We start from the raw sequence: 13,939 nt of genomic DNA, 5'->3' as shown, positions 1-13,939 counted from the left end.
AATTCTCTCTCAAATCAGCCCCTAAATCATCCCCTGAATTTGCCTTCTCCAATTAGAAAATATCTCCTAATTGATGCAATCAAATTTTTGGAAAAAACTATGATTGCAAATACTATGATCTTCCTTTCAAAATAACTTTAACAAACACAAACTCAACTAAAATAAAATAAGACAAAACGACATGTTAAACTTGTAAATAACAACACATTTAACTTTTTTTAAACAAAGCTTAGAGAAGAAAGATACAAATAAGGTGGTCACTTGCGGAGAGAAGAATTAGATAAGAAGTCTGAGACGAAGTCTTAGATAGGAGGAGAAGAAATGGATAAAGCTCGCCCAAGGAAAACCCTCAATTTTGTTCCAAAAATCCTCACATAATATCTCTTTTAAGCTTCAAAACATCCCCAATTTATAGGTGAAAAGAGGTAGCCAAACAGCCACAATTACCTCCAGCCGAACCAACCTAAAAAGGGGAGCCAAAAGACCAACAGGCGCTACCTGGAACAGCAGCCGAAGGGACCACATGGGGGGGAGAGGAAAAAGCAACCATAGGAAACAAAAAAAGCCAGCCACGGGACAGGAGCCACGCGGGAACCGAAAGGGCCAACAAAGAGGGGGTGAAGGGGGGAATGAACCTGGACACTCCCATTTATGAGCTAAAAAGGAGTTGAACTACAAGTAATAATGAGCTAATTTTAGTAGAGAATATAGTAGCTCACCAAAGGGAAGCTAAAACCAAGAAAACCAAGCCTAAACAAGGAACCAAATCATTCCAAAAACAAAGCACATCAATTGCCCCCCCCTCCCCCCTGCCCTTTTGACTACATCAAATTCTTCCCGGTTGAAAGTGCTCATCTCATGATGAGGATGCTTGAGCATGTTCATTACAAGACGAAAGCACCGCATCCAAATCTTGAATCAAAGCTACATATTTCTTCAGGATCATTTCTCTTTCTAGCTTGAATTTGGTTGGAGATTTTGCTCTTTCTTTTCGTATTTTTCCGTACATAATTGCATCTTCATCTGAAGTTTGTATAATTCGTTTTGAAGCGGATCGGTAGAATCTCCTTGCGACGGAATCCATCTGTTCATAGGGATATCTTCTTCAAGAACATTTGGCTTACTTTCTCCAACCTCAGGCTCAATTTCATTACATTTTTTCATTTTTTTCTAAATACTTAAAAAAGAGACACGAACAACCTAGGAATATACTAACCTAGGCTCTGATACCAAATTGATGCAATCAAATTTTTGAAAAAAACTAAGATTGCAAATACTATGGTCTTCCTTTCAAAATAACTTTAACAAACACAAACTAAACTAAAATGAAATAAGACAAAACGACATGTTAAACTTGTAAATAACAACACAGTCAACTTTCTTTAAAGAAAACTTAGAGAAGAAAGATACAAATTGGGTGGTCACTTGTGTAGAGAAGAATTAGATAGGAAGCCCGAGATGAAGTCTTAGATAAGAGAAGAAGTGGATAATGCTCGCAAGTTATCGAAGGAAAACCCTCAGGTTTTGTCCCAAAAATCCTCCAAAAATCCTCACAGAATCTTTCTAAACAACTCCCTCTTGATTATGAAACTTCGTAATTCTCTCTTTGACATTATTTTTACTTGTTTAGGCTCTAGATTGAAGTTTGAAATGTCATCGGTGTTAGTCTGGCAAAACGCCAATTGTTTATAATTTGCCATTAAATTTCATAAGTTTTATTTCTCGTTTGTTAGTTGCAATTGATTTTCTTCTCACTCGTTAAGTCGCCTATGCTTTATGCTGTTAACCATGAATTAGTTTGCTTTAGTTTGTGCATTGCAGTTTGAAAAACTGAATTTGACAATTGCAACTGCATAAAATTGAATATGTTATTACGTTGTCTAGTTAAAAGTTGGTGTCAATGGCGATGAAGAAGGTTTTAAATTGTGGCAAAGTTTGGTTCGTCAAACAGAATTAACAGCTCAGCTTTGTTCTATTATGAGAGATGTTAGGAATGTACGTGGGAGCACACAGAAGAAAATTGAGAAACTAAGGGAGCTCCTTTCGGGACTTCTCAGTGAACTTACCTATTTTGATGAGGTTTTTATTCTATCCCTTATGTTCTTATCGTGATAGTATTTTTAGTCAAGTTTTTATAAGCTTGTTTTTCTATTTCTATTCGTTGTTTAATGATCAAAATTTTGTGGTTTTTTATTTTTCTCAGCCAATTCGTTCACCTTTGGCACCACGAATCCTCATAACAGGCATAGTTCCATCAGAATCATCACTTTTTAAGAGTGCTTTGCATCCTTTGCGTTTGACATTTAGGACGGAAAATGGTGGAATTTGCAAAATAATCTTTAAGAAAGGAGATGATCTCCGCCAGGACCAATTGGTAAGCAATAAACTTTAATGAAGCAGAAATTGTTTATCCTCTTAACATGTATTTCTTTGAAGGCTTTTTTGAATCACTTGCATTAGTACTTATTTGCTGGATAAGTTACTCTAGTACTGTTTTTCGTCAATGGTATATGCTGCTTGTGTTCATGATACAGGAATAGATATTTGTTTTTTTTTATATAAATAATATATTTATTATGAAGTTTAATAACTCACGTAACATGAACTGAATTAAAAGATAGATTTGATGGTTAGGTCATTAAACTTGTTTAGAGGTGTAGAAATTGGATATAATGTGATACCTGATTCAAACCTGGCATGAAAATTATAGGTTTGGCTCAACCCATATAAGATTTGGTTGGGTTTAGATTAATTGAAGTGACAAAAAAAAAAAAAAAAAAACAGTTTGGATTTGAGTCTACCCAATAATAATGACTTAACCCATTTGATTCTTCTTATTCTTTATTTAAAACCTATAATACATTATAATTTTTTTGTTGTCCAAATAGGATAATCACATTCTTTTTTTGTCAGTTTGACGCTAAGCCATCACAACAATTTTTTTTTTGGTCCTGTCAAGTTGGGTTCAAGTTGAAAATTGCTTTTTTTTTAAAATAAATAAAGTTGAGTTTGAGTTACTATATTCAGTAGGTCATTTTGGGCAAAGTTGAACCCGACTCTTTTACTCAAATTGATACTCCTAATCTGATTTAGGTTTTGTTATGATATTAGTTGGAGATGTTTTTGATATCTGAATTATTACAACCCTCTATGCACAGGTGATTCAAATGGTTTCTCTTATGGACCGATTGCTTAAATTGGAGAATCTTGACTTGCATTTGACACCATATAGAGTACTTGCTACTGGTCAGGATGAAGGGATGCTGGAATTCATTCCATCGAGCTCTCTAGCTCAGGTAACCTGTCTCTGCACCTAAATATTTATCTGCTATTGTTAAAGCGTACATTTTAAGGTGTACACCAGAGTATTCATGACAATTGACAATTTTTTTTTAGGTTACAGCCTTTTGAGTCATCAGGATAGAATCAACTTTTCTTTTGTCCTATTTGGTTGTTTCCATTGATATGCTTGTGGAAACAATTGATTTTTACGTTTTTATTTCTGTTGAGGATGGATCCCGTGGTTCAACTGATAGGCCAAATCTAAATGCTAGAGTTACTAACCACATATTTTCTAATCTTTGCCCAAAAAAGGGAGTAGTTTCATAAGGATATGGGTTATATAGTACCATTTAAGCCACATCATAACTTTTACAATTTAGAGTCTAATCTATATAGAGCCTTTTTGTTTCATCGCATTTATTTTGAAGCGATTGAAGCTAAATTCCGGAGGTGAGGTTCATTGAAGGGATTTTTAGTGGTTTATCCTTGTTTTTTAGAAGTTCACCATTTATGAATTCAATTTTCATGTTGTTTTGGATTCCAATGAGTTTTATTTTTACCCATCGTTGCATTAACTTTATGGTTTTTTTTATTTCTATTATAAGTAAAGGTACTATTAGTTTTTTTTCTGTTATAAAATGAAACTAAAAATTAAATGCGACTGCCTAGCCCTCAAAATTGAAGTTTTCAAAAATAGCAACTAAATTTTATTCACAATCTATCAAACAAATGCTTATCCCAATTACTTGCCTCAAAACAAACTAGCTCATAATGGCACAATTTGTTCATCCATTCTCTGATTCCATTTTAAGGATGTCCAAGACAATGTGTGTTCATGGTTGGGCATCATTTATAACATATCTGTAATGCCATGAAGCTACAGTAAAAAATTTATGATAAATTAAGCTTATGCATAATTTTTTTTATTTTTTGGTTTTATTCTTTGATGAAGCATGCAACTTTTTTTGAAGCTTTTCTGATCTTTCTACACTTTCATGACTATTTTCAGATTCTATCTGAGCACCGCAGTATAATAAATTATCTCCAAAAGTTCCACCCAGATGAAGATGGGCCTTTTGGTATAACAGCAACATGTCTTGAAACATTTATTAAAAGCTGTGCTGGTTACTCTGTTATCACATACATATTGGGCATAGGAGACAGGTAATTTCCCCTTTCATTATCTTTCATTAGTTTTTTGTCCTGGTTAATAGATTTCATGTCTTTTCCAAACACTTTCCTTACATTAATGACATCTTAATTTTTGCACACTAGTAGTTTAGGGTCAAATCTATAACCAATCCAGTAAAAAAACAGTCGTTCCACTCTTGGCTGCATTTTGTTCTTCAATAAAATTTGGCCCTTCGACAAAGTTTCTGAGTATCACCATATATTCTTTGGACTTCCTTTTTGTTACTGTTCAGGACTGCATGTATCTACAGCGGAGGAACTAGGGAGGGATTAGAGATGACTTTTCTTCCTTTAACTTTGAGAAAAACCCTACATAATTATGTATAATATGAAAATTTTACACCCCAAAAAAAAAAGAAGTAAATAAATAAATAGGTAAGCCGTTTTCTCTCTCTCAGTTGAAATAGTAGTTCCATCACTATCTCCACATTATCTCATTGGGACATCCTTATTGCACCTTGCTTGTTAAATGTTTAGAAAATCTTATCAACCAAACAATCTTTATTGGCAAATTTGAATCTCATGGTTCATGATGGTAAACTTGATTCTAAGTTTTATGATTGATTTTCAGATATTTTGGTTGGCCATTTTAAATATCAATAATATCTGTCTCATGAACTTTCAAAATATATGTTATTGGAGTTTATTGTTATTCTTTGATTTTTAGGCATCTGGATAACCTTCTCTTAAGGGATGATGGACGCCTTTTCCATGTTGATTTTGGCTTCATTTTGGGTCGAGACCCAAAGCCATTTCCTCCACCTATGAAACTTTGCAAAGAAATGGTAGAGGCCATGGGTGGAGCCGAAAGGTAGCCACTTTTTCGCAACCTTTGGTAAATATGTCAACTGCTTGGTAACCTAATAAAAAATTTGATCGATGAAATTTATAGCTAGTGAGTTTTCTGAGAGGAGTGCATTTTATATTTAATTTTTTAATTCTTATATTACACTTATCTCAAAGTAAATCTAATGATTATATTATCTTGATCAAATTCAGACAAGATGCTTTCACTGAATTTTTTTTTTTTTCTGAGAGACTCGAGCTTCGTTTGGGATGACTTTCTTACTACTTCTTAAATCAGTTTTTTAGTAAAAAATTTTACTAGAAAGCTGTTTTACAAAGCAATAAGAAAATCGTCCCAAATGAAGCTTTCTTGCAACCTCTCTATTGAATAGTTATGATTGTTTTCATCTTTTTTATTGCTTTTTTTTTTTTTTTGCAGTCAATATTATACAAGGTTTAAATCTTATTGTTGTGAAGCATACAACATTCTAAGGAAATCCAGCAACCTCATTTTGAATCTTTTTCATTTGATGGCTGGTTCCAGCATTCCTGATATAGCTTCTGACCCTGAGAAAGGCATTCTTAAGGTATTCTTTCCATTTTCAAATGGATGATTATGTAATTGCATTATATATGACAATTTGGATTCTCTACAACAGCTTCAGGAGAAGTTTAGGTTGGACTTAGACGACGAAGCTTCCATACACTTTTTCCAGGATCTCATTAATGACAGCGTCAGCGCTTTGTTTCCTCAAATGGTTGAGACAATTCACAGATGGGCTCAGTATTGGCGCTGATCATCAAATCGTATGATATTTGTACATATGGTATGTTACTTCTTCTATTAAGTTATAATCTATATAGTATGGGCGGCTTATGATTTTCTATTTTTTTTTTGTCAGGTTTTTTTAAAATTTATTTTTTTCTGCTACAGTTTCTAATCTGCTTTTAGAAGGCTGCTTTTCTAAAGTAAATAATAAGAAAAATTAGAGAAAAAGCAATGTAGCATAAGGTTGTGATATCAATAAAATATAATGAATAATGGAATGCTATATCTATTGGAGGAGAATTATTCTGTGCAGAGATCGGACGGCGAGAATTGTTCGGATTTGTTATATTTTAGCTGTCCTTTTGCTATGCTTTTGTAAATACTCAGCACTTTTGTTGAGTATATCAGCACTTTTGTTGAGTATATGCAAAATGGCAGCTAAAGCACAGCAATATCCTTCTAATTGAATATTTGTTACCCTTTTATTGCGCTTTTGTAAATATTCAATAAAATGGCAGCACAAGTGCAATTATGAATGCAAATCTGGATAGTTATCGGCGTTCGGTCTCCGCTCAAAATAATTTCTTATATTGGAGACTCACTTTTGGAATTTCATGTAACCTGACGATCTCTTTCACATCTAATCTTGCTATATTATTAATTGAATGCGTCCCCTTTATAGGCAATAAGTGATTGGATTTAGTCAAATTTTTTATTATAACTAATATATAATGACCTTCTCTAGATCCGGAAAATCCAATAACAAAGTTCATTAAAAATTTCTTATTTCTATTCTAGGATAGTGATAATTGCAATAATCCACTTAACAATTTTATACATTTTATATTTGTCTACCTGTTCATCTACTTCTTCATGCCTGTCAAAGCTTATAGCTATGTTCAGAAAGAGGTGTTTTATTTTTTCTGTTACCGTGCATTTATTGTGTTTGTTCTTTCTTTTTTATTCGGTACTCTATTTGCTGCGAATTGTATCATGAAGTATAATGGTTTTAAAATCTCATTTGAATTTTCTTTATTAGATTCATACATCAATGTGATTTTTCAATTCAAACTAAGTTTTTGTTTGAGACGATTTTCTTATTGTTTTAGAAAAATAGCTTTCAATTATAAAAAAAATTATAAGCTATAAAATTTTGTACTAAAAAAATATTTTATAAAACAGTAACTATTTCAAGCGAAGTTTAAGAACAACTTTCTTTTTATTGAGGGCTGAGTTTTTTTTTTTTATAAAGCAACCTTCTATTGTAAAAAAATTTAATTTAAAAAATTTATATACTAAAAAATAACTTTATAAAATAATAAAAAAAAATACTTAAAACAAAGCCTACATCTGATCATGTCATACTCATTTATTTTGATAAATTTACAATTTTGAGTTAAAATTAATTTGATTTTCTTAAAAAACATCGATATTCAACTAGTCTATTCAAATCAAATATCTTCTTATTTTGGATAAAAAATCTTTATATTGTGCTTGTATTTGAGATCATTATATTTTTTGGCATAATCCTCTTAGTGCATTCATTAATCATAAGATAAAATAATTGAATATATACAACTTTGAGCAGAAATAATTCATTCCACTTTTCTCATTACAGGCATCATTTCATTTGTGGCAATTGCTCAAACAAAAGGATCTTCCTGTTCTTATTCCGCTACTATCATCCTTTGATGAGGAGCTTTAAGGGCCTTCAAAATTTGCTTCTTCACGTAGACAGTGAGGAGGAAGTGATTTTTTTTTTATGTTTATTGAATTATTTATTTAAAGTGGTTTATATTTATAGGATGAATTATTTTGAACGAACTTATTTAATTATTCAAAAATATTACTTAGATATGTTCTTGAATAGTTTAGCTTAATAGCTTGAAAATACCCTCTAATAATTAAGCTCTATGTAATAAAACTTATTTGTTAAGTTAATGAACATCTTAAAAAAAAATTATTGATAGCTCGATAACGCTTATTTATTTAAATCTTAATAAGCATAAAACAAATCAAATGTGAATATGCTCGACTTACCAATGTGATAAATTATGAAATCATAAAGTTAAGAGACCAGAAGAAAATAAATATTTTACATGATATATGCTTTGATTGAATATATACAATAAAAATAATTATAATATCAATAAGAATGGTGGATATTATTAATAAGCATGCTTTATAAATTTCTATGAGGAAAAACTTACCAAAATTTCGGCTGCTAAGGTTGCGTCTTCTCCACAGGTTCAAATCGGCAAACACAATCATAAATATTTCCACTGAAAAGCTTTTCAGCTAGCCTCTGATTTTTCACCATTGCAAGCTGTGACAAGATTACTAGGGCTAGTGAAAGGATGAAAAAATGGGAAAATTATTTATATATAATAAATAAAAATTATCACAATTAAATGAGAATATGGAAAATAAACAAATGAGTCAAGGCCACAATGCTTAAAATAATACTAAATGAAACTAATTACTTCAGTAAATGAAATGTTTTTATTTAATCATATAACACATCGCTAATTATGAAGCATCCTAAATTGATGTTGTTAAGTTTGTTTAAAACAAAATCATTTCAAAATGGCTTGATGAGCCCTACCTTGAGAGAGAAAGGAATATCGTGCGTGTGTCAAAATGAGTTTTCGAGTCAGATTCGGGGGTTCTCCAACTCAAACCCGACCAGCCCCAAATCTAGGTTAACCGACCTAACACGGAGACCCGAGTGAGCACAGAGCGCGAGTCGAGTGCGACTGGGCGGGAGCGAGACAGTGTGGTCACACCTCACCTAGGCGGGGAGTAGGACGCAATCACAAAAGTTGCGGTTTGGACGCAGTCACACGGGCGAGAGTGGGACGCGGGCTAGAGTCTGAACGTGAACGCGGTGCGATCACGCGAGCGGGAGAAGGGCATTCATGCGGGTCATTTTCGAAAAGTTGGTATGATTGTTGGACATAAAGTGTTAAGCATTTTCCTTCATGGACTATCAGGCTGAAGCTTTTCAATGTTTTATTTACAAGTGAAGCCCTAAATTCATAAGGCAAACCATTTATAATATACATACAACAACAATAACAACATCAAGCCTTTGTCCCATTACGTTGGGTCGGCTACATTTTTCAGGTCAAGTTCAGATCAATTGGGTCATAATTTGACACCCCTCGAATATCATTCATGAACCAAAAGAGGGATGTAAAGGAGGAGAGGATAGGGAGGGAGCATTGGTAAAGTGCTGGTGGTGGCAACGTCAAGAGCAAACAACATCCTTCGGGTTTCCTATCTAATTGAAAGATGGATTTTCAAATTCCCAGTTGAATAAAAAAACTCTTCTTTCTACATATTTGTAATTGTGAAATTCATTAGGTTCTATTTATTAACGATCCTTAACGCTCTGCTAATAGATATCTATTTTTTGATGAAATAAATGTGATTGAACTCAAGAAATCTACAGTAGTTTTAACGGTAATCAATACGTGCTTGACAAATGATGATTGCCATAATTCTTTTATAAAAGCAATCCATCTTATTTATCCTATTGCATGCAGATTATTTTAAACTTATGAGTAATATTTAAGCATGATTAACCTCTTTCAGCTGCTAGAATGGTTAATAATATAAGGGGAACTTTGACATTACGAAAAGTTGGTATGATTGTTGGACATAAAGTGGTAAGCATTTTCCTTCATGGACTATCAGGCTGAAGCTTTTCAATGTTTTATTTACAAGTGAAGCCCTAAATTCATAAGACAAACCATTTATAATATACATACAACAACCACAACATCAAGTCTTTGTCCCATTACGTTGGGTCGGCTACATCGATCTTTTTTCTCCATTTATAACATACATAGTTGCTGAAAATTTTCTCCATTTATAACATACATAGTTGCTGAAAATTTTCATGATTAATTTTATATACTATATGTAGCTATATAAAGCTTTTATTGAAACCTTATGGTGACAAGAGCCACCCCCAACTCCAACCTACTTCTAGCCACAATGTTGTGTAACTAGTTTTTGCTCGATTAGAAATATATGAACAATTGCTTGTGATTGTTGCTAAAATAAAAGTGACTTATCATGAATGTAGACGACGACAACAACAACATCAAGCCTTTATCCCACTACGTGGGGTCGGCTACATGAATCATTTTTCTCCATTGTATCCTATTAAGGTCAAATTCTCGTTTAAATCTAATAAATAAAGGTCATTCATAATATTTTCTAACCAAGTCTTTTAGGTCTGGCTCTACCTTTCTTAACATAAGTCAAATCTGATACCTCCACTTTCCTAACCGGGTCATTGGAAGGCTGCCGTTTTATGTGACCAAACCATCTAAGACTTATCATGAATGTAGCAAAATGAAAAATTTTGATATTTTACTCTGCATGACAAAAATTCATACCTTAAGGGCATCACATCTGAATCGGGCATTCAAGTTTGTATGAAGAGCTCGACCCATCCCTTCTAAGATTATCTGCATTAAACAATAAGGCACACAAGGTGTGATTTTTTAAAATTAAGGAAAAAAAGACCAGCATATCAGCTTATTTACAAGCTATACCAAGTCTGCATCTTTCGCAACGGCAGCAAGCTCCGAGCTGACCTGCCGAAAATCTATGCAAGGCCCACCACACCCATTCTCCACAACCATAAGAGGAACAGAAGTGTCTTTCTTTTTTAACTCGTCTTCTATGTCAACCATTGCATCAAAAAGTAATCGTCCAGCTTCTGCAGCTTTCCGAAGGATGTCACAGTGCTGCACTTTGTCACATTTTCATACTAAGATGCGACGCATAATTTTATCTCTAAAGACGAGAAAGAACGGGAAACATTTTCTTGATTAGGCTATCTTTGGTACAAACCTTTGCAGCTTCAGCTACAATTTCAGGAAGTTCATTGGCAGTTACATCATTCAATGCTGGCAATGAATTGCCAACCAAAACAACCTGCATCAAATGGATCATCTTATTAATCACAAGAAAAAAGTTCTTAACTTGGGCAGCTATTGACAATTTGAACAGATTATACAACTTAAATTGCCTGAAAAAAAAATTTGGCCATGGGAATTACAGCTATAGCATAAAAGAACTATAGACTTAAAAGGCAAGATAGAACGCATGGTTTTGACTCAACAATCTATAACCAGTTCCTTACAAAGAAAGTCAAAAACTCATGTAAGGTGTTGTCCGGTTAATAGCAGTACTATAAAGGCTAGTTTACTTGGGCATAAGAGTTTGGAAATAGCTAGAACTTCCAAAAGTTTCATGGAAGAGATTTCCATTGACGTCAAGTTGTTTGCGTTTATTGAGTTCTTGTGAAATCAACTATTGAGTTTATTTGGGCTGCACAGAGTTTTTAATGAGCCAATGACCTCTTTCTAATTATTTTATTGTTACTTGTTGCAATTAAGATACATTACCATCATCATCATGATTAGCCTTATCCTAACTATTCAGGGGCAGAACAATGAATCCTTTTTCTGAAATTATTCCTATTAAGAGAAAACCTATGATGTTACTTTTATTTTATGCAAGTTTTTTTTTTTTTTTTTTTGCACAACTTCAAATCATTGGTTTACCAATTTTCCTCCCCAATACTACCTCTACAAATCATATCGTTGTATCTTCTACCCACTGTTTTACATAACCAACCTATTTAAAGTTTATTTTAGACAACTCTACTCCCATCATCAACAAGCTTGATTAGTTAACGTATACACATGAGAATTTCATAAGTCCAACAATTAAATGGTTTCCCTAGTTCAGCAAGCCTACTGACCAAATCAACACCCTCAAATTACAAGCCCATAGCCCGAATTGTCCTGACAATTCAATAAGCTTTAGTCGAATTGGCACACATACATAAGGATTAAGCAAGTCCAAGGACTAAACAACCTCCAAGTTAGTCCAACAATCCCAAGTGTTGAATTGAAACCCTCAGTTCACAACCCTAAGAAACAAATTGTCGTGTTAACTGGCAAGCTCTAGCAGACCAGTTAACTGATGTATAAGATAGGTTTAATATGTCCAAAAGCTAAATTGTTTCCTTGCTAATTCAACAATCCAATGTTTAAAATTGCGTATTCGGGTATTGAGACGTTTTTCATTCGTGAGGCGAGGCGTAAGTCTCAAAATCAAAAGATTGCGTAAATATAAAATGATAAATTTTTTATATACTAATGAGTGAATAATATAAAACATAAAAAAGCATAAGATATGAAGTGAAATCAAAATATCCTAATAATAAGACAACATGAAATATAGTTCAACTCAAAAATTCTATCTTTCCCAAATCCCAGTATTCTTTTCATTAACATATAATTCTAATTTCCAAAAATAAATAGCAATGACATATCACATAAGAACTCATAAGTCATCAGCACTATCATCACTACGGGTTTCTTCATTTGAATCATCATTATGATGAACTGCTCTCCCCTTCCTCCTCTCTTATAGAGTCCAATGTCGGGCATTTACTTCAAGATTTATGTAAGTTTTAATATATATAGCGTGAGGCGTAAGCCTCATGCCAGTGAGGCGAGGAGGGCCTCAACCAAGTTGAGGCGCAAGCCTCATAAAAAAAACTCAAGGCGTAAGTATTAAGGCATTTTTTACTGGAATTACGCAAAGGTGGGCCTCAAGGCGAGCCTCATATTGCACAATTTAAACTATGCACCAATCCCAAGGGCCAAATTGGAACCATTAGCTCGGAAGCCCAAAGACAGAGCTTGCATAATGAGTTAAGAAGTTCAAGTACTTGAGTCAATCTTTACACAAGTGGCTCAAACAAGTCTAAGGACCAAGCCAGACTTCCATTGGTTCAACAAGACCAAAGTCTAAATCGATTACAACTTTATCAAAACATCAAATCTAGATTAGAGTTGAGCCTCAAACATCTTGAGCACCAATTCAATTTGTCCAAGGATAGAGCTAAATTAATATGATACCAGCATTCTAGATGAAGAACTAAGATTCTACTAAATGGGCATAATGAGCGTACCGTGGTATAGCCATAAGAGACATTTAATGGGGGGCAATTTGCTTACAACAAGATTAAAATTAATTTTTTTCAAATTAAATGATGATAAAATCAGGTCATTTGATACCTAATTGTAAAATGGAGACTTATCTATCTAAATTAAAAGCTTAATTAAGCTATAATCATTATACTTAGGCTTGATTGGCCCTGTTAAGCACACCAACCCATAGACCAAGTTAATTATTTACTTTAAAAATTAGCTTTCTTTTAATATTGTTTTTAAACCATTTTTAATGAACTATAAAATAAAAGTGTTTAAAAAGCTTAAGTGGTTGAATGCAATCAAAATCAATCGGATAAATATTATTCTCTCTTATTCTAATTACAAATGTAGAAACTATTTTGGTAGACTTAAAACTTGCTCTTACAAAAGGAAATAAGTGCCGCATCTCCCACATTTCTATGTGAACCATAAGAAGCCCGCATGTTGCAATTGACCCCACCCTCTAACTTACAACCACATGTTGTCCTCACTCCCACTATAAGACTCTGACACAGAGAAGAAACCTACATGAATGGCGAATGCCCAACAAAAAAAAAATGAAAATGTTGCGATTGAATGAAAGCAAGAAAATTGACACTGAGTATAAGCATAAAGATCTTGAAACTTTGTATCTCTCTCAGGCCCCACAGCATAAATCATGCCACACCACACCATGGGCGACTAATAGAGGGCATCACATTGCCTATCCTACAAAGTAAATTGTGTCGTGCTTCGTTATGGAATTTGCAGGAGTATGCTTTGAAGCTTTCTTGACATGAAAATCTTAAGATAACCATAAGATGTTGTCCATCAGTTGCTAACAGAGGGCTTTCAGCCCTATCGATTATATCATATTAATTCATATCTCAAGAATTTGAAGCCA

The 13,939-nt window shown here is 33.4% G+C and overlaps 2 protein-coding genes across 4 annotated transcripts in view; one reads left to right on the top strand and one right to left on the bottom strand.

The window, feature by feature from the left end:
* Positions 1-7,845, top strand: part of LOC110096521 (phosphatidylinositol 3-kinase, root isoform) — a 30,455-nt gene extending 22,610 nt beyond the window's left edge. The window contains exons 12-19 of one of the 2 annotated variants that reach the window (XM_020822524.2): positions 1,885-2,079; positions 2,204-2,374; positions 3,159-3,296; positions 4,292-4,446; positions 5,141-5,284; positions 5,699-5,846; positions 5,919-6,086; positions 7,647-7,845. In XM_020822524.2, the coding sequence (XP_020678183.2) occupies positions 1,885-2,079; positions 2,204-2,374; positions 3,159-3,296; positions 4,292-4,446; positions 5,141-5,284; positions 5,699-5,846; positions 5,919-6,056 (1,089 nt within the window). In that variant the 3' untranslated portion in view covers positions 6,057-6,086; positions 7,647-7,845. Of the gene's footprint in view, positions 1-1,884; positions 2,080-2,203; positions 2,375-3,158; positions 3,297-4,291; positions 4,447-5,140; positions 5,285-5,698; positions 5,847-5,918; positions 6,147-7,646 lie in introns of those variants that run through there. The other variant, XM_020822522.2, reaches the window with a different exon arrangement.
* A 226-nt stretch (positions 7,846-8,071) lies between these two features.
* Positions 8,072-13,939, bottom strand: part of LOC110096520 (pantothenate kinase 2) — a 70,082-nt gene continuing 64,214 nt past the window's right edge. For both annotated transcript variants that reach the window (XM_020822521.2, XM_028696564.1), the window contains 4 exons: positions 10,898-10,981; positions 10,597-10,791; positions 10,438-10,509; positions 8,072-8,354 (listed from right to left, as the gene is read on the bottom strand). In XM_020822521.2, the coding sequence (XP_020678180.1) occupies positions 8,253-8,354; positions 10,438-10,509; positions 10,597-10,791; positions 10,898-10,981 (453 nt within the window). In that variant the 3' untranslated portion in view covers positions 8,072-8,252. The remainder of the gene's footprint in view (positions 8,355-10,437; positions 10,510-10,596; positions 10,792-10,897; positions 10,982-13,939) is intronic.

This window comes from Dendrobium catenatum, unplaced genomic scaffold, assembly GCF_001605985.2.
Source record: "Dendrobium catenatum unplaced genomic scaffold, ASM160598v2 fragScaff_scaffold_81, whole genome shotgun sequence".
NCBI lineage: Eukaryota > Viridiplantae > Streptophyta > Magnoliopsida > Asparagales > Orchidaceae > Dendrobium > Dendrobium catenatum.
Note: the sequence above shows the minus strand (reverse complement) of the source record. Positions and strands in the feature narration are given on the sequence as shown.